This window comes from Miscanthus floridulus, chromosome 10 (genome assembly GCF_019320115.1).
Source record: "Miscanthus floridulus cultivar M001 chromosome 10, ASM1932011v1, whole genome shotgun sequence".
NCBI classification, from domain to species: domain Eukaryota; kingdom Viridiplantae; phylum Streptophyta; class Magnoliopsida; order Poales; family Poaceae; genus Miscanthus; species Miscanthus floridulus.
The window spans coordinates 5,705,354-5,723,273 of record NC_089589.1 but is presented as its reverse complement, the minus strand read 5'-3'; the positions used below and the strand labels follow the sequence as shown (position 1 = coordinate 5,723,273).

At 43.4% G+C, this 17,920-nt stretch overlaps 2 protein-coding genes across 2 annotated transcripts; one reads left to right on the top strand and one right to left on the bottom strand.

The window, feature by feature from the left end:
- The first annotated feature begins 1,382 nt into the window (after nucleotides 1–1,382).
- On the top strand, nucleotides 1,383–3,197 carry LOC136487552 (NAC domain-containing protein 45-like). Its single transcript, XM_066484679.1, has 3 exons — nucleotides 1,383–1,691; nucleotides 1,803–2,092; nucleotides 2,239–3,197. Exons 1-3 carry the CDS (start codon nucleotides 1,505–1,507, stop codon nucleotides 2,905–2,907), a joined length of 1,146 nt encoding a protein of 381 aa, XP_066340776.1. The 5' UTR covers nucleotides 1,383–1,504; the 3' UTR covers nucleotides 2,908–3,197.
- A 10,595-nt stretch (nucleotides 3,198–13,792) lies between these two features.
- Nucleotides 13,793–17,603, bottom strand: LOC136487550 (uncharacterized). Its single transcript, XM_066484678.1, has 9 exons — nucleotides 17,447–17,603; nucleotides 17,217–17,323; nucleotides 15,479–15,581; nucleotides 15,303–15,362; nucleotides 14,971–15,033; nucleotides 14,678–14,878; nucleotides 14,486–14,597; nucleotides 14,190–14,404; nucleotides 13,793–14,049 (listed from the first exon to the last, which is right to left on the bottom strand). Exons 2-9 carry the CDS (start codon nucleotides 17,321–17,323, stop codon nucleotides 13,957–13,959), a joined length of 954 nt encoding a protein of 317 aa, XP_066340775.1. The 5' UTR covers nucleotides 17,447–17,603; the 3' UTR covers nucleotides 13,793–13,956.
- Between the last annotated feature and the right edge of the window lie 317 nt (nucleotides 17,604–17,920).

Genomic DNA, 17,920 nt, shown 5'->3' with positions numbered 1-17,920 from the left:
ATTCAATAGATTTTTCTTTACTAATCAGTCGATCAATAAATACTTCTAGCATGCAGTCACTATCGCTGACAATTTTTCTGTGATGGACGAAACCATTAGGAAAAGGGCAAGAAACAGTCAGGAATGCTGTTTTGCGTGACAGTGCCCGTCAGGGATGTCCCGTTATTGTCTCACTATTAGGGAAAATCTATCCTGGTGATCATCATGGACTAAACCCTGACGGTTTCTACTGTCATGGAAAACTTTTTCTGACATTTTTGCATGTATCGTCAGGAATTTCTTCCCTGTTGATCGGTTGGTGTACCATCAGGGAAAAATTGAACTTTCCATGTCGCCTCTGTTTGGTTTTCTCTCCTAATTTTTAGTTCCTATCACATCGGATGTTTAGACACTAATTTAGAGTATTAAATATAGACTAATTACGAAACTAAATGCACAGATTGAGACTAATTTGCGAGATGAATCTATTAAACCTAATTAGTCTATGATTTGACAATGTGGTGCTACAGTAAATATGTGCTAATGACGAATTAATTAGGCTTCATAATTTCGTCTCGTGGATTACTGACGACTTCTGTAATTTGTTTTATTATTACTATCCGAACACTCAATGTGACACCCTATGTGGTACATTTTAAACTTTAGTCCCTAGATCCAAACAGCCCAGGTCATTGTCTTCACCGTCGGTGACATACCATGAGGGAAACCGAACTTGCCAGTGGCAGAGTGTGCCACCCAGGAGTAGTCTAGTCCGACGGGAAAATTTTTGTTTTGGGTAGTGATTGTATGCATAATGATGTTTTACAACAAACTATGATTAAAAGTTAAAAAATATGGGTCATGTGGCCTACTTTAGAAGCCTTTGTGACAATTACTCAGTTAGTACCCCACCCCAGCTGTAAATAGCTGTCACACTCACACCACTGTAGAAAAAAAGACAAATCTGTAAAAGCTATAGGCCCTGTTCATCTGGCTGGAAAAAGGCTTATGCTGATGCTGACGCTGATTTGTTGTGAGAGAAAAACACTGTTATTTCGCTAAAACGGTACGGCTGATAAGTTCAAGCGAACAGGGCGATAAACTAAATCACCATATATACTATCTATCTGATGACACATTGACACATCTTAATTCTGATCCCATGGCCACGCATGATGGCTTAATTAACTAGACCTAGCCAATTGATACGCAGTTAACTAGACCTAGCTCACTAATAGTATATTTATTTGTCCTAATTAATCAAAACCGTGTGAAGACTTTCCTTCCTAGGCAAGCCATAGGAGGCAGGCCTCTTCCAGAGCAAGGATCAGGTCTCGGCCACCACAGCACTATAAAACTTGGCTTCCTCCTCTCTTTCTCCCTTTCTATTGATTCCGTCCACCTTTCTTGTGCCCACAAGCTTCCTCCTCCTCCTCTAGAAAGCTTAGCTCTCTCTCTGTCTCTGCTGCTTTTTTCCCCCTAGTCAGGCAGCAGTGGTCCGTAGCAGTGCTTCAAGAGATCGGCCATGGTGGAGCGTAGTGTTAAATCAGAGCATGGAGTCGACCTGTTCCTGCCTCCTGGCTTCAGGTTCCATCCCACAGATGAAGAGGTCATCACCAGCTACCTCCTGCAGAAGTTCTTGAACCCTAGCTTCGCGCCGCACGCCATCGGGGAGGTGGATCTCAACAAGTGCGAGCCATGGGATCTCCCAAGTAAGCTACATACATATATACTGATTTCATTTGTTTTTTCTTTTAGATAGATAATTTTGAGCTATATGTAATGTTTCTATGTTTTTCCCCATTTATGTTGCCACTTGTTAGGCAAGGCGAAGATGGGTGAGAAGGAGTGGTACTTTTTCTGCCACAAGGACATGAAATACCCGACGGGCACGCGCACGAACCGCGCCACCAAGGAGGGCTACTGGAAGGCCACGGGCAAGGACAGGGAGATCTTCAAGCAGCCTGACCGTGAGCTGGTGGGGATGAAGAAGACGCTGGTGTTCTACATGGGCAGGGCTCCGCGGGGCACCAAGACCAACTGGGTGATGCACGAGTTCCGCCTTGAGGGCAAGTCCAGGCACACCAACGACTCCCTACGCTTCAATCCCAAGGTAGTAACGTGTGGTTCAGTTCTACTGCTACTTCAACAACACAACTTCTTGGTCGCGTGTTGAAAAATCGTGCCTTTTGCAGTTTAGTCAAGCGCTAGCAACTCAATTTTCCTTAATTTTTCTCCTTAATTAATTTGCTTGTTCAGGATGAATGGGCCGTGTGCAAGGTGCACCACAAAGGGGGCGAAGAGGGCAGCAGTACGAAGAAGGCCGCCGCCGGCGAGGAGAACTACTCCTCCGCCGGAACGCCCAACGTCAGTTCCGTCGAGGCCGTTGAAGGCGACGAGTTCCTCGTTGACTCCTTGCTGGATTACTTCAGCTACTTCAACTCCAGCTTGCCTTTGCCCCCTAGCACGACGACGACCATCAGCGCCGCAGCGCCGCCGTACAACGCGGACTTGTATCCTGTTCACACCACCACCACCACCGCCAACGCTGGATTGACGACGACTACGAGTACTTGCTTCGTCGGCCTGCCGACTGACGCCAGCAACTCACAGCACGCGGCGGCCGTGGCCAACTCAGCAGCAACTGCAACGAACAACAACGACAGCTCCTCCTGGAACATGCTTCGCCATGCGCCAGACCAACAAGCAATGGGGACGAACTACAGCTTGCACCACCAGGCAATGGTGGCGAAAGCTCTAGGCGGCGGCGGCGTAACCTCTCCGAACTTCGCCGCTGGTTTGCCGAGTTCGTCGGTGGCGGCGGCCGGCCGAATTGCGCAACATAATTCCCAGAATGTTCTGCTGCAGCAGAGGCTTGCTGGGAACTACGGGGGAAATTATGCTGCAGGTTACCATACAAGCAAGTAATGCTGCTGAAAATTTAGTGATGGATTGTGTTAGTAGTTGTGTGGCAGTTTTGTTGGTTGCTTGATTCATTATTAGTCTGGTAGCGAGAGGACGATGCGTAACAGTGATTCCGTTAGTTGGTGAGGATTTATTCCTTGTTATTAGTTGGTGCTCATATATATACTTTTATACGTGACACATAGTTTGGAACTTGCTATATATAGTTTTGATATCATTGCCGGATACATATGTTACATGTCTTTTGTACTAAACCAAAATTGTGGATCGGAAGAACACACTTATATATCTTTTTTTAAACCACTTATATATTACGTGGTATACTGCACGGCTCAATTGTTTTTCTAGTTCTTGGAAGGTACATAAGGTACCTTAGCTTTTCGGTGCCTTTGTGTATATATCAAAATCCTAGCTACCTGTAATTTTTGGTGCCTCCCAAAGAATGGAGCTGCTATTTCTCAGATACCTGATCAGACGATGAGTAGTAGCCATTAGATCTTAAATCCATCCATCAAGAAAACCAACACTGTACGTCTACTTTCTCTTCCTCTCGATCTTTCTCTCAATCCTTGATTTCAGGCATCTTTACTATAGGAAACGTGATAAAAAAAGATTTAATTTGATTCCTAGAGTACGAAAGCCATTTAAATTAATCCCCATTTAGTGGAGTCTCATCCGGCTTCGGCTCCTCCGCGCACTATAGCTATATTGTAGCAATAAGTCGTTTTTATCTCTATATATTCTCAAAATAAATTAGGATCCAATAAAACCACTTTTTTTTTGCTTAACTGGCTCTAACTCCCTCAAGCACCATAGCAAGGAGCCGGAGCCGGATGAATCATGCTGAACCTGGCTTAAGTCTACATACCACTAACTAAAGACGAAGCCTTCCACTGCAATTTGGTGCGCTTTTCGGTGCCCATGTGTATATATATTAAATTTAAAATCCAAAGTTGCAATCTTGGTACCTTGGAAATTAAAGAACGGCAAAAAGTCTCTCTCACTCCCCAAGTAAATTAAGCTAGGGGTGTCGAGAGATCCTCAGAAGACTTAAATTTAGTTGCTACTAGTACACAGCATGTATGACAGATCTTATATGTATTAAATTAATTAAAGCCATTTGGATCTCTGTCACTAATTAACTAAAGACGAAGCCAAAGGCTTGCGTACCTTCGCGCACAAGTCAGAATGGGATGGGAGCTAGCTAGTGCGTGGCGACGTCCCCGCTGGATATGCTGCTGCGTGCTACACAGCTTGGTGCAAGCTAATCATGTCAGAAGATCACGTGCAGTGCATGCTGCAGCATCCAAGTCGGTGCAGGCAGGCATGTTGGACGGCGCATCCAGCCCCAGTCCACGTTGTGACGTCACACGCTCCATCCATTCATCAAACTGCTTGATGCTTCTCGTTAGCTTTTACATACATGAAAATATAATAATGGAGGGATCACCACAGAAAGCGCGTAGATAGCTAGATACATATATAGATATATATGATAAAAAATGTGATGTGACAGCTGCTAGCCAATGCATGCCAGCGTATATCGATCCATAATCCATATGTTGGCTTTGGCTTGGGATTGCACAGATGCTGTCATGCATGCATGGATCAACTGTCATCATGATTCATGCATGTGACTTGAGCATGCAGTCCTTGAGGACCTCATCATTTGCTAACTATGGTCTCCTTCTCCTAGGCAGCTGCTCAATTGGGCTGGATGGAGTGCCTAGGGTGTGTTTAGTTCCTCCCAAATTCTCAACTTTGACACTGTAAGGAAAATGGACCCTTGGCCCATTTACTTTGGATTTTGGTGTTTGATGACCAACACAACCAAATTGGACTAATGAATTTGCAAGTGTTTGTTTTGTAGTTCAATAGGGTGCAAGACATGACTTGGACAAAGGCAACGTGATGATCCGATGATCAACACCTTAAGCAAGACCCTAGGAGCACAAGAAAAGACCCAAGATATCAAGCAAAAGTTCAAGCATGAAGATAGGAACCAAGTCGTACGCAAGATCGCGAAGAAAAGAGCTCGCAGAGGCTACCGGACGCTGGACCGGATGCTGGAAGCGCGACCGGACGCTGGACCGGTGGCTCGACAGACAGGCGACCGGACGTGAGGACCGGACGCTGGCGGCAACCGACCGGACGCAGGCACGCAGCGTCCGATCGAGTACAGAGAGGTTCCAGGCGCGCGAAACTGCGATCGGACGCGTCCGGTGGTAGGCGACCGGACGCTGTCAGCGTCCGATCGGTAGTTCACGGCTGCAACGGTCGGGACGACCGGACGCGTCCGGTCAGGACGATTCAGCGTCCGGTCAGTAGCAGTTTTGCGGGAGTTTGACCCCAACGGCTACTTTCTCAGTGGGGCTTATAAATACAACCCCCAACCGGCCATTTGAGAAGTGTGGAGCTGAGGAAACATACCAAGGGTGTTGATACACCATTTTAGTGATCTCCATTTGCATAGTGCTTAGTGTTTCATCAGGTGATTAGCGTAGGTGCTTTGCGAAGTGCTTAGGCTGATTAGACCACCGCTTATGCGCTTGCTCTAGGTGTATGCCTAGTGTTTAGTGAGGTTTGCATACCTCTTGCCACCCTGTGCTTGTGAGCACAAGAGTTGTACATCGGAGGGGCTTAAAGTCTTGCGAGATCACACCAACCGCGTTTGTGGTGCGGCCGCCACTGTGTACCGAAGGGAACAAGGCCCGCGGCGTTTTGGCCGGAAGCTTGATGGTGAAGACGGCGGGGAGCATCCGGGAGAGGCTTGCCGGAAGGCACATCGGAGACCCACTTGCGCGTGGGGAAGGCCCGAGGCTATCCACGGAGTTACCCGACCGGGAGCTTGGCCCTTGCGAGGGATTCCTTACGAGGGGCTCCAACGAGGACTAGGGGAAAGCTTGCGCGCTTCTCGATACCTCGGTAAAAATACCGGAGTCGTCGACGGGAGTTTGCATATCTCTACCTTGCTCTTTAAGCTTCCGCATTTACATTGATCACATTATTATCTTTTGCGGTAGAGATAGCAATACACTAGCAAAACCGTAGTTGCACATCTAGATAGATTATCTTTTGCATAGGTTTTGCTAGAGGTAGAAAAAGAGGTCATAGTTTAGAGTTAGATTTTTAAGTTGCCTAATTCACCCCCCCCCCCTCTTAGGCGTCCACGTGTCCTACAAGTGGTATCAGAGCCGGTTGGCTCATTTTGGACCTTTGGCTTAACCGCCGTTGAGCCGACGCTATTTAGAGTGGTTGGGATGGATACCGCTAGGCCTTCGCAATTTGATGGCCCTAACTTCCCATACTATAAAGCAAGAATGGCTTGTCATCTTGAGGCGGTTGATTTAGGGGTATGGAGAGTCACTCGTGACGGGATGAAACCCATTAAGAATCCCGAAAAACCCACGAAGAGTGATGAAAAAGAATTGCATTTTAATGCTAGAGCTAAAAATTGCTTGTTTGAATCTTTTAGCATGGATGTTTTTAACCAAGTATTTACTTTAAATATGGCACATGAAATTTGGTTAAAACTCCAAGAGCTCCATGATGGCACAAGAAATGTCCGTGAGCAAAAACATTGTCTAGCTAAGCAAAATTATGATTCTTTTACAATGAATGAACATGAGCTTGTTCGTGATATGTATTCTCGATTGAATCTAATTATCAATGAGCTCCACTCTATAGGATTATTAAAGCTAGATGATGCGGACATCGTGAGGAAGATCATCTCTGTGCTACCACAAAAGAAATATTCAAGCATCATCACCATCCTTCACAATATGGAGGACTTGAGCACCATGACCCCAGGCATTGTCATTGGCAAGATAGTGGCATTTGAAATGTCACGCAAGATGGGTCAAGAAGAAGCCTCTTCATCAAGCAAAGGCAAAGCTCTCGCATGTAGCGAGAAAAAGAAGATGAAGGGCAAGAAAGTTGAGTCAAGCTCAAGCTCCTCAAGTGAAGAAGAAGATGATGATGATGATGAAGAATCAAGTGATGATCAATCTTCGTCCTCCACCTCCGACCTTGATGAAGAATCACTCAAACTTATCAACAAGGTGGAGAAGATGATCCAAAGGCTAAATGTCAAGGGTGTGCCCATCCAAATTCAAGACCTCATTTTCACCAACCAAAGAAACGAGCAAAGAAAGAGAGGATGCTATGGATGCGGCGAGTTGGGGCACTTTGTGGAAGTTTGTCCAAACAAGCCCACACCCAAGATAAAGAAGAAGGCGTGCAAGAATAAAGCCCTCACATCAATAAGGTCATGGGATGATTCTTCAAGTGAAGAAGACCATCACAAGAGGCGAGGGCGCAAGCACTCATCATCAAGCTCTTCTCGTGTGTGCCTTATGGCACGAGGTAACGAAAGCTCATCCTCTAGTGAGAGCGATAGTGATGATGATTTGCCTTCTTATAATACAATTGTGCAACAAAATCTTAAATATGCTAAAGTTTGCACTAGTCAACAAAAGAAGCTCAAAAATTTAAAAGAAGAGCTAGGTAGTTCACAAGAAGCATACAAGAATTTGCTTGAACAATATGAAAACTTTGCAAATCTCAATGTTGAACTATCTACTAAAATTGAGCAACTTGAGGCTAGTGCAACAACAAATGAATGCACAATCAATGATAAGCAACTTGCAAAGAAAAATGAAAAATTAAAAGAAAAGTTAGCTATCTCACAAAATGATTATTAAAGTTTGCTTGCTAAAATGGAAATCATGTGCAAACATTGTGATGATCTAACTAATAAAGTTGCTAATCTTGAGGCCGTCAATTTAACCTCCACCAAGGCATCTAAAAGAATTGAAATAATTAAAAAGGATGCCTCTACTTCTTGCAATGATTTATGTTTAGACTCACCTTTATGCAACCAAGCTTGTATTGAGAAAGTGATTGTAGATACATGCACACAAGAGGTTGCAAAAGAGAATGAGCAACTCAAGCAAGAAGTAGCTCGCCTCACAAAGGACTTAACTCAAGTGAAAGGCAAGGCGAAGCAAACCCAACTTCATCAAGATAACACCGTCAAGGGAGTGAAGAAGCTTGATGAAGGACAAACCGTGGTTTGCTACGTGTGCCACAAGGAAGGCCACAAGTCCTATGAGTGCAAGGTGAAGAATAGGGGAAGAGCAAAGAAGAAGGAGCAAAAACAAACAAGCAAGCTCTCCAACACCTACACCAACAAGGTGGACAAGAAAACCTCCACACCTTATCTCTTGAAGAAGAAGAAAAATGACAAGGTGGTGGCCATCATGGTGAACAAGCAAGCCAACAATGGGGTCAAACGCTTTTGGGTGCCAAGGGAGATCATCTCAAATATGAAGAGCACCAAGAAGGTTTGGATCCCGAAAGGGAAGTGAGAAGTCCGTCAGAAATTCGGGGAATTTGGAGACTTGGCAAAGAATGGGTGCATTTCATGGGGTGCATCAAGATGGATAAAGAAATTGCCAAGTGGGTTAGTGAATACTATAGACCCAAATTCCCCTTCCCATGTTAGGTAACTAGATTTCATTTACTTCATTTGGTATTAGATTTTCCTACAATTGGTATCTTTAAGTATCTAGTTATCTTCCATGCCTATGTTTGCATTTACATGTTTAAATCATTTGCCATGCATACAATAGGTATATCTTATGATAGGCTTGCTCGGTTTTAATTCTTAACCCTTGGAGCAAACCTACATGGTTTAAAATTGTTTAGAAGCAAGGCACATAGCTTGTCTTACAATTGTTCATTTAATATGTGCCAAAGTCCAAATTGTAGATAATTTTCTCCCAAATATCATCTTCAAATGGTATTTTGATTCTAAAATCAATGTGCATAAGTACTACAAGTATTCCGCGCTTGCATGCACAAATTTAGGGGGAGGATCATCTACAAGATGGACGCTTTGAGACTAACACCTTTTTCAAGTTTATCACGTGTGTAGTAGTCTCATTGCAAGGAAAATGGAGTCCTCGGAGATAAGCATCGTTCTTCATTTGGTATCATCATGTTGACTCCATTTTGATATTTATATGCTTTCTCCATACATTATATAGATTAAACTTCTTTGTGCAATATTTTGCCAATTATGCATATGTTTTGCCTTCTATCATATGTATGCATATATTTAGGGGGAGCTTAGTCTACATAATGTGAGAGTCAAATTTTGTGATCGATCCAATTCTACATACAAAAGATCACAAAGTTTGACCCTCCCTTGTGCTACTAATGTCTTCCTTTTCGGTGTTTGATGCCAAAGGGGGAGAATTTGGAGGACCAAAGGCAAGCATTAAGTTAATGTCTACAAATAGTAATGGTCCGAGAAAGGGAGGATAGTGGATTATGGATTAGTCTAAGTAATGAGGAGAATTTATAAGAAGCAAGACTTTAATCCATAATGCCACATGGGGACATTTGCAAGGGCAAGTTAGGTCTTCAATTGGTATCATAGTCTTTCAAGTAGTATCTCTTAGCATCATATAACCTTGCCCCTTGCATTGCATCCTAGCAAGTAGATAGTTTTTTAAATTCAAAATTTTTATTATTTGCTTGCTTTGGTCGTGTTGTCATCAATCACTAAAAAGGGGGAGATTGTAAGGAAAATGGACCCTTGGCCCATTTACTTTGGATTTTGGTGTTTGATGACCAACACAACCAAATTGGACTAATGAATTTGCAAGTGTTTGTTTTGTAGTCCAATAGGGTGCAAGACATGACTTGGACAAAGGCAACGTGATGATCCGATGATCAACACCTTAAGCAAGACCCTAGGAGCACAAGAAAAGACCCAAGATATCAAGCAAAAGTCTAAGCATGAAGATAGGAACCAAGCCGTACGCAAGATCGCGAAGAAAAGAGCTCGCAGAGGCGACCGGACGCTGGACTGGACGCTGGAAGCGCGACCGGACGCTGGACCGGTGGCTCGACAGACAGGCGACCGGACGTGAGGACCGGACGCTGGCGGCAACCGACCGGACGCAGGCACGCAGCGTCCGATCGAGTACAGAGAGGTTCCAGGCGCGCGAAACTGCGATCGGACGCGTCCGGTGGTAGGCGACCGGACGCTGTCAGCGTCCGATCGGTAGTTCACGGCTGCAACGGTCGGGACGACCGGACGCGTCCGGTCAGGACGATTCAGCGTCTGGTCAGTAGCAGTTTTGCGGGAGTTCGACCCCAACGGCTACTTTCTCAGTGAGGCTTATAAATACAACCCCCAACCGGCCATTTGAGAAGTGTGGAGCTGAGGAAACATACCAAGGGTGTTGATACACCATTTTAGTGATATCCACTTGCATAGTGCTTAGTGTTTCATCAGGTGATTAGCGTAGGTGCTTTGCGAAGTGCTTAGGCTGATTAGACCACCGCTTATGCGCTTGCTCTAGGTGTATGCCTAGTGTTTAGTGAGGTTTGCATACCTCTTGCCACCCTGTGCTTGTGAGCACAAGAGTTGTACATCGGAGGGGCTTAAAGTCTTGCGAGATCACACCAACCGTGTTTGTGGTGCGGCCGCCACTGTGTACCGAAGGGAACAAGGCCCGCGGCGTTTCGGCCGGAAGCTTGATAGTGAAGACGGCGGGGAGCATCCGGGAGAGGCTTGCCGGAAGGCACATCGGAGACCCACTTGCGCGTGGGGAAGGCCCGAGGCTATCCACGGAGTTACCCGACCGGGAGCTTGGCCCTTGCGAGGGATTCCTTACGAGGGGCTCCAACGAGGACTAGGGGGAAGCTTGCGCGCTTCTCGATACCTCGGTAAAAATACCGGAGTCGTCGACGGGAGTTTGCATATCTCTACCTTGCTCTTTAAGCTTCCGCATTTACATTGATCACATTATTATCTTTTGCGGTAGAGATAGCAACACACTAGCAAAACCGTAGTTGCACATCTAGATAGATTATCTTTTGCATAGGTTTTGCTAGAGGTAGAAAAAGAGGCCATAGTTTAGAGTTAGATTTTTAAGTTGCCTAATTCACCCCCCTCTTAGGCGTCCACGTGTCCTACAGACACTATGCAAAAAGAAGATTCCCCGTCATATCAAACTTGCGGTACATGCATGGAGTACTAAATGTTGACGAAATCAAAAACTAAGTGCACAGTTTAGTTGTACCTTGCGAGACGAACGTTTTGAGCCTAATTAGTCAACGATTGAACAATTATTACCAAATAAAAACAAAACGCTAAAGTGAATTTGCCGCCGCCGAATCGGGCCAACTAAGCGAGGGCCTAATGACTTGGCTGGTTGGGTTGCCAAATGCCAACGTACAATAATATATAATAATATAGCACATTGTTTGGTACAGATGCCGTGCACAAAACTGTGTTTACACCTATTGGCTATTGCTGATCAAAAGTGTGAGAGAAACCTGAAAACAGTAGTGAGGAGTCATGCCATTTTCCACTATGGTTATTAATCATCTTAAAGTGGTATTAACGTACTGGAATCTACTTTTCAGACCCCGTCAGCTTGCATAGCATATGTATACGGCTGAAGAAAAGTGCAAGGAAAATTGAACTGCTTTGAACCGCCTTTATTTGTATATACCTGGATTTGGGCATATCTTTCCAGCATCAAAAGCCAGTGCAAGTAGTTATATGTCGTTCGACTATGAAACAGTTCACTCGTCAACTATTAAAACCTTTCATTTTTTTAACCTTGTTTCAATGCTAAGGTGGTCTGACGGTGACTCAGCATCGACGTGGCAACACGGTCAAAGCCGAAATAGTTATTAAATATAATATATTTTATAAATTGATAGCATAACTTAAAAAGATTTTTGATCGTGCTATATTATCTACAACTTAACTATATTATTCATATATATTTGAGACAAAGCATCATTTGCATATCTTTCGTTTGAAAAGATATTAAATAATCTAGTGTGTCGTCCTAATTAAGATGTAATTTCCTCTAGAGCAAATTGTTTTTTTAATTGAGAGTTAATTTGCATATGATATTATTTTAGAGACATAAAATAAATAAATATATTAATTTGCCAAATTTTGTCATGGTTCCCCTGATACTTTAATTTATATAAATGATTTCGTTTTTTAAAAATTTTCAATTGCAAATAGGATTATCCAAAACCTAACTAAATTCGGTATGGACTTTTTGTCAACACAGTGAAAAGGGTTTAATTTGGTTTTATGCGCTAACATGCTTTGCAATACTACTATATTATTTATTTCACTTATAAAAAAAGTGTTTGTGAAAGTTATTACAAAATCTTAAAGTGGTTTATAAATTTGAAAATAAAAAAATGCATTGGTCATGTCACTGAAAACCACTCTAATTTGGAGTCGACGTTCTTAAGGTGCGAATGCTTTCGTAGCTAATGGTTGAGTTGTAAAATGGACTTTTCTCTAAAATATGTTAGAGCAAGTTCAAGTTTTTTAGCACACACATCGGACTTCCCCATTGGAGACTGAAGTGTGATCTCTTTACTCTGAAGTGATCACTACGTACCTGTGTACCTTCACAATAATTTCTACAAAAACTCCGTGTCGATCCATCCCGTCCATATATATTGGCTCCGTTCACGCGGCGGCGGCTGGTGCTGGATCGGCTGGAAGTGTCTCAGTGGGTTACTGTAGCACTTTCAGCCGGTTTTAGCCGGAACAGTGTTTCCCTCTCACACAACCAGCAGCTACATTATTAGGAATCGATCATATTTCTGCCATGGCCTTCCTTACACGCAATGTTTTGCAGGCGACTCGCCCGGCATGGTTCCTCAGAGCCTAACACGCGCTGATCTGGCAGCCTGCGTATGGCCAGCATGCATGTCGCCATCGTCGTCAGCACCGACCATACGAAAATGCACATGCATAGACTTGAACAATTTTGCTTTCGTCTGTGCGTCATTTTCAAACCGGTTTGTGTCAATCAGAGAGAGATTGCAAGCATGGGAGGACGATGGGTCTATTGGCGTGTTCTAGTAGCTACTGAATGAACAAGTGGCAAATGCAAGCCGTAGCGCTGGTATGTGAGGATCGATGTTGGTCAACCAATGAAACAGCTACGAAGAAAAAAGTTGCACCACTGGAAGGAAAAGAGCAACAAAAAGTTCTAGCGGAAAAAGCAAGGAAGATTTACATGCAGGAGCCACATTTCATATATGCAGTTATCCCGGTTGCATTTACCTCCATCAACGAGGAAAAAGATGTGCACATTTTATCTATGAAGGGGCCACAAATTTCTTGGTGCTTTAGTGCTAAGCTAAGACAGGCGACTGACTTCGAGTCACGGCATAAAGGACAAATTGACCACAGGAAAGACTGGACTGGATCCTGTTTTGAGTAGCAGATAAGGCTCCTGACTTGCGCGGTAAGGCTGCCATGACAGTAACCGCACAAGTGAAAGCTACAAAAGTGGCTTTTAGTTTCTGTCCTAATCAGCCAAGTACTTCGACTGAAATGGTCTAGCAGTAGCACCTGTTGATTCATTAGCAAGTAAACAAAAGAAACGGCATGCACAGGTGGGGCCCAGACATGCCTTGAACAGTAACGAGATATAGAAAATATAAGCAAGAAGTTTCATCAGGTACAAGGATCAATGCCAATCAGCCTGCGCGTTACACACGCAGAGGATCAATGCATTGCAGCACCGCAGTACCTGTTCATGGATGTTGACAACAGAGACCCCAACAGTTTACAGTTTTAGTTGAGGCACAATATGTAATAGATGTGGCACAGGTTCAAGTGCAGCAACATCTGATTCTGCTCAAACAAATAGCGAGAATTAATTTTATTTGATGCATAGTACCCATCTTATTGGTTACCTGAATTTCAGGTTATTCACAGAAAACACTGGAGGCAATGCTATGTCTAGTACAGCACAAGCCTCAGTCACACATGCATTTGTTTGCAATGGCTCAGCTAGATGTCCGTAGACATGAAACGTAATGACACAAAAAAATTTAGCACATTGTAAATAACAGTTGGCTCAGTAAAATACACAAGGCACTTTCAAAGGGCAAACTAAACAATATCCACGGTGCAGACCGACAAACATCGGTCCCTTCACTCTGCCTAGTCAAATCCCCAGATTCTGCTTCAACGGGAGATCAAGATTCCTGGGGAGCTTCAAACCTCGAGGGAGTATCGATTCCCATCATACACATGAGTCCTGATATCAGGATGATAAGAAGCACTATTCCCTGCACATTGAAGACCAATGTGAGAATATAACACAAGGGTACAAGGTACATTGACAACGGAAACATTAATTCTACATGCAAGCCCACACTCAGAATAGAACTAACGAGTAATGAAACCAGAGTACAAGTAAAGAACTTACAACAAAAGTTCCCTCAAGAAGAGTTGATTTAACTAGGCACTCTCCATCACATTTGCCCTGGCCAGTTTTTGTACCATTAGTCTTCTCTGCAAGATACCTACCTAGTGGCAAGCTGGAAGGGTTCTCCAGTAAACCAGATGGTTGGGAAGCATAAAGAATCGTGTATTTAGCCCCAGACTGCTCCAGCAAGAGAACAAGCTGGGAAAGCAACTCTCCTGTAGTGTCATTGTAGAAATTTAGCTTTCAGCAGTACAATTGAAAGTGAAAGAACAATACTGGTAAGTCTTTAACTTAACCTTCTGATTTCGGAGTGAAAAAATTCTCGAACCCACCGCTACAGAAGACGATTATATCAGTCTGTTCACTTGGGTTAATTCTCCTTGACCCTACCCCGTACCGTACCAAGTCCTGCAAAATATGTTCAGTCAATACACGGAGCAAACCAAATATAAAACAGAAGCAGAACAGGAAAATACATAGTAACTTACATCGATAGCATCCATGCTGTGATATTTCTTCACATCTTGACCACTTACAGTACACGTGTCTGTGTAGGTGATACGGTTTCTTCCAAAAGCACTGTTACAATTCTCAGCAAAGCTAGATAGCAATGAGTTCTCCAATTTCTCATCATCTGATGTGGAAACATAGGGGAATGCCATGGAAAACTCTGAATCTGTGAAGGAGAGCTGGTAGAAGCATAGTGATTATAAGCCATGGAAAATTTGATGCTTCAGTTAAACAGTATCTGACAGAAGAAAGAATGAGGGACAATGATTACCTTCAATGTGTCTGCTAAAGCTGGATCAACTTGCTTATCTTTAGATATGTCTGACGATTGAAGCTAAGTAAAAGAGAACAAATCAATGGTCAGTTACAACTGAAGCAATGGATTTCTCAGTAATAACTTCACCATATATAGATTAGAATGGTGAACAATTTGCAAGTTTTATAGCCTCATGGAATCAATAAACAAAATATCATAAATATTGACTGCTGAATTTCAAATCTATGTGCAAGCACTGCTTCAGTTTAAAGGAAGTATTTCATTGAAACAATATTTGCACAAGCAGATTATTTCAAACAAGTAAATATTAGATGAGTATTAAGTACCTTTGAGCCAATAAAAACAATGGCAACATCAACACTCTTCTGAGTATCCTCCCTTGAACACTAAGAATAGAAACTCATGACATCAGGGAACTTATGGAACTTGTTTCGATGCAAGAGTTGATAATTTGAAAAAAAAAGTTGCATGAGAGCTTAAGTTTCACCAATGGGATACTTACCATAAAGTTTGACCAGCCACCTTCCTCGAGAACAGATTTAGCTAAGCTCTTTGGTGAGATTGTCTGATAATGGACTACCTCCTTAGCGTCATCAGAGCGGAATCTGGAGGACAAAGGTGGATGGAATGTAGGTCATTCTAGGAAAGTATAAGCTCAATTATTCTCGCTTACAATAAATATTCGACATGAACTAGAAAATTCGACTATGGTTAACACTAAGCGAACTGAAAAGACACCAATATTGAACAGGGTAACATTGGGTCTAGTAAGCAAGTAACCTTATATCACTGATGAGTACTAAAGTTGTGTCATTGAATTGATGTCAAATTCTCTGATAAATAGTTTTTTAACTGAACTCATGGCTTCAAGTTCCATTGCAATTAGAGGCTACAGGTGACCCAGAAAAAGTAAAAGCCAAAAGTAACTCCAGGTCCATGCTGCAGGTAGCAAAAGAAGGGGACACAATATTTTGAGCACTAGCTTATAGTAGGCCACAATGAGCACTATGCAACATCAATGATGCAAATTTTCCATTTTATTTTGTAAAGTTTCACAAGGGCCACCGAGTTTATGAATTCCCTAGGCCTAAAGTCAGAATCTTGAATTTTCAACAGTATGTTGGATGAACATGCATTTTCAATTGTAAACATAAAAGACATCTGATATAATGTAGTAATGCATAATCGAAGTTGCAGTGAACTGTTGTTCCCTCCCAATAACATGTGCTACGCTCTTCTACAGGAAGGCCATGGACAACACATTAATTATTCCATTAATTGAGCCATCTTATCTTATATTAATTCAGCGACGTAATAGTGAACAAACTAAACAAAGAAACTATTTTGTAAACAAAGATTACGAAATTTCATGTGTATGACAATGCTCTGTACACGAAGTCACAATGGTCTGTACTTTCTAAGGGCCTGTTTGGTGCGGCTCCCGCACCGGCTCCTCCACGGGCTCTGGCACCGGAGCTGGCGGAGCCGCATCAAACACGGTGGCAGTGAGGAGCGCTTTCGTGAATGGGAGGAGCTGGAGCCCTTTTCATGGGAGAAGCCAGAGCCGGTGGCTCTAGCACTGGAGCTGCGCGGGCGGAGCCCTCCCAAACGAGCCCTAAGTGAAGCAGACCAACCTGAACCCCAAGCCCAGCTTATCTAGCAAACATGGGATCTCATGCAACTTCAAAGATGCAAATTTGGTTTTGTCAATGTTCGCAAGGGCCACCGAATTTATGAATTCCCTAGTCCTAAAGTCAAAATCTTAAACTTTCAACAGTATGTTGGATGGACATGCATTTAAAAAATTAATTAAATGTAAAAAATCTTCTGGTATAATATGGTAAAGCAGAAATGCAGCTGCAATGAACTGCTATTTCCTCCCAAATCCCAATAAGTTGTAATGTGCTATTCTATAGCACGGAAGCCGACAGACAAGGTTTAAGAACATGAGCTAATTATCCTATTGATTGGGCAATCTTATACGTACTACTTATATTATTTAACGAAGGCAACAATGAGCAAACTGCAGGTAAAGAAACTATTCGTTGAACAAAGATTCGGAAATTTCCATCTGTATGGCAAAGATCTGTACACAAATTGTCAAATTCACAATGGATTCTACTTATTGTCTAAGTGAAGCAGAACAACCGGAACCCTCAACATCAATATCACCCATCTTATCTAACAAACACGGGATCTCATGCTACGGACGGAAAAGGTAAGCGCAAAGAGTTACCCACCCGTAGTTCTTGGGCGCCCAGAGGAACGCTGGCGCCGTGACCGGCGCCGCCGACGCCACCTGCGCCGCGACGAGCAACACCGCCAGCACCGCCCATGCCGCCGCCATCTGCTCGAATCGATCCCGACCGATCGCCGGGGGGAAAAAAGAGAGAGACCAGAAGATTTGAGGAAAACCGCTGGCGGAAATCGATTTTAGCTATCGAGCACGGAGATCTTGGAAAAATCATACCTTCGCTCGCAGCAGGGATCTGAGATTGGAGATTTGCGCTGCCGCGCTCGGTCGGGTTCTTCTGATCGGGGGGTCGCCGCAGCCGCGATCTGAATCCGTATGGTTACTTCTGGAGGTGACGCGGCCACGGGGGCAACTACCGCGCTTACTTCAGGGAGGCTGACGTGTGGGCCAGGATAACAGAGGCTGCTGTCTTGTGTGTCCGAGTTCGTGTTGTGATACGTGGGCGTCACACCGTCACCGTATACAATTTACCTATTTGTCGAATTTTGTCGTAAATAAATAAATGTAAAAAATGTTCAGTACAATGTCGCAGATGAAAAGGTTCTTTTGTTCGTGAGGATTTTACACTGGCAAAAACTTTATACAGTATTTGAAACCTTAAGGCATCTCTCTATTTCTATTTTCCTTAACACTTGTTATAGGAGATTTGAGAAAACATAATTCGTGTATTGAGCACATATATTAAAGAAA

What these genes read in the sequence shown, in the direction of transcription:
- LOC136487552 (XM_066484679.1), top strand. Translation starts at nt 1,505, where the DNA reads ATGGTGGAGCGTAGTGTTAAATCAGAGCATGGAGTCGACCTGTTCCTG. An exon ending in CGAGCCATGGGATCTCCCAA is followed by an intron (nt 1,692 to 1,802) that starts GTAAGCTACATA and finishes GCCACTTGTTAG; the next exon opens with GCAAGGCGAAGATGGGTGAG. An exon ending in CCCTACGCTTCAATCCCAAG is followed by an intron (nt 2,093 to 2,238) that starts GTAGTAACGTGT and finishes TTGCTTGTTCAG; the next exon opens with GATGAATGGGCCGTGTGCAA.
- LOC136487550 (XM_066484678.1), bottom strand. Translation starts at nt 17,323, where the DNA reads ATGGCGGCGGCATGGGCGGTGCTGGCGGTGTTGCTCGTCGCGGCGCAG. An exon ending in TTGTTTTTATTGGCTCAAAG is followed by an intron (nt 15,034 to 15,302) that starts GTACTTAATACT and finishes TCTTTTACTTAG; the next exon opens with CTTCAATCGTCAGACATATC. An exon ending in CTTTAGCAGACACATTGAAG is followed by an intron (nt 14,879 to 14,970) that starts GTAATCATTGTC and finishes TGCTTCTACCAG; the next exon opens with CTCTCCTTCACAGATTCAGA.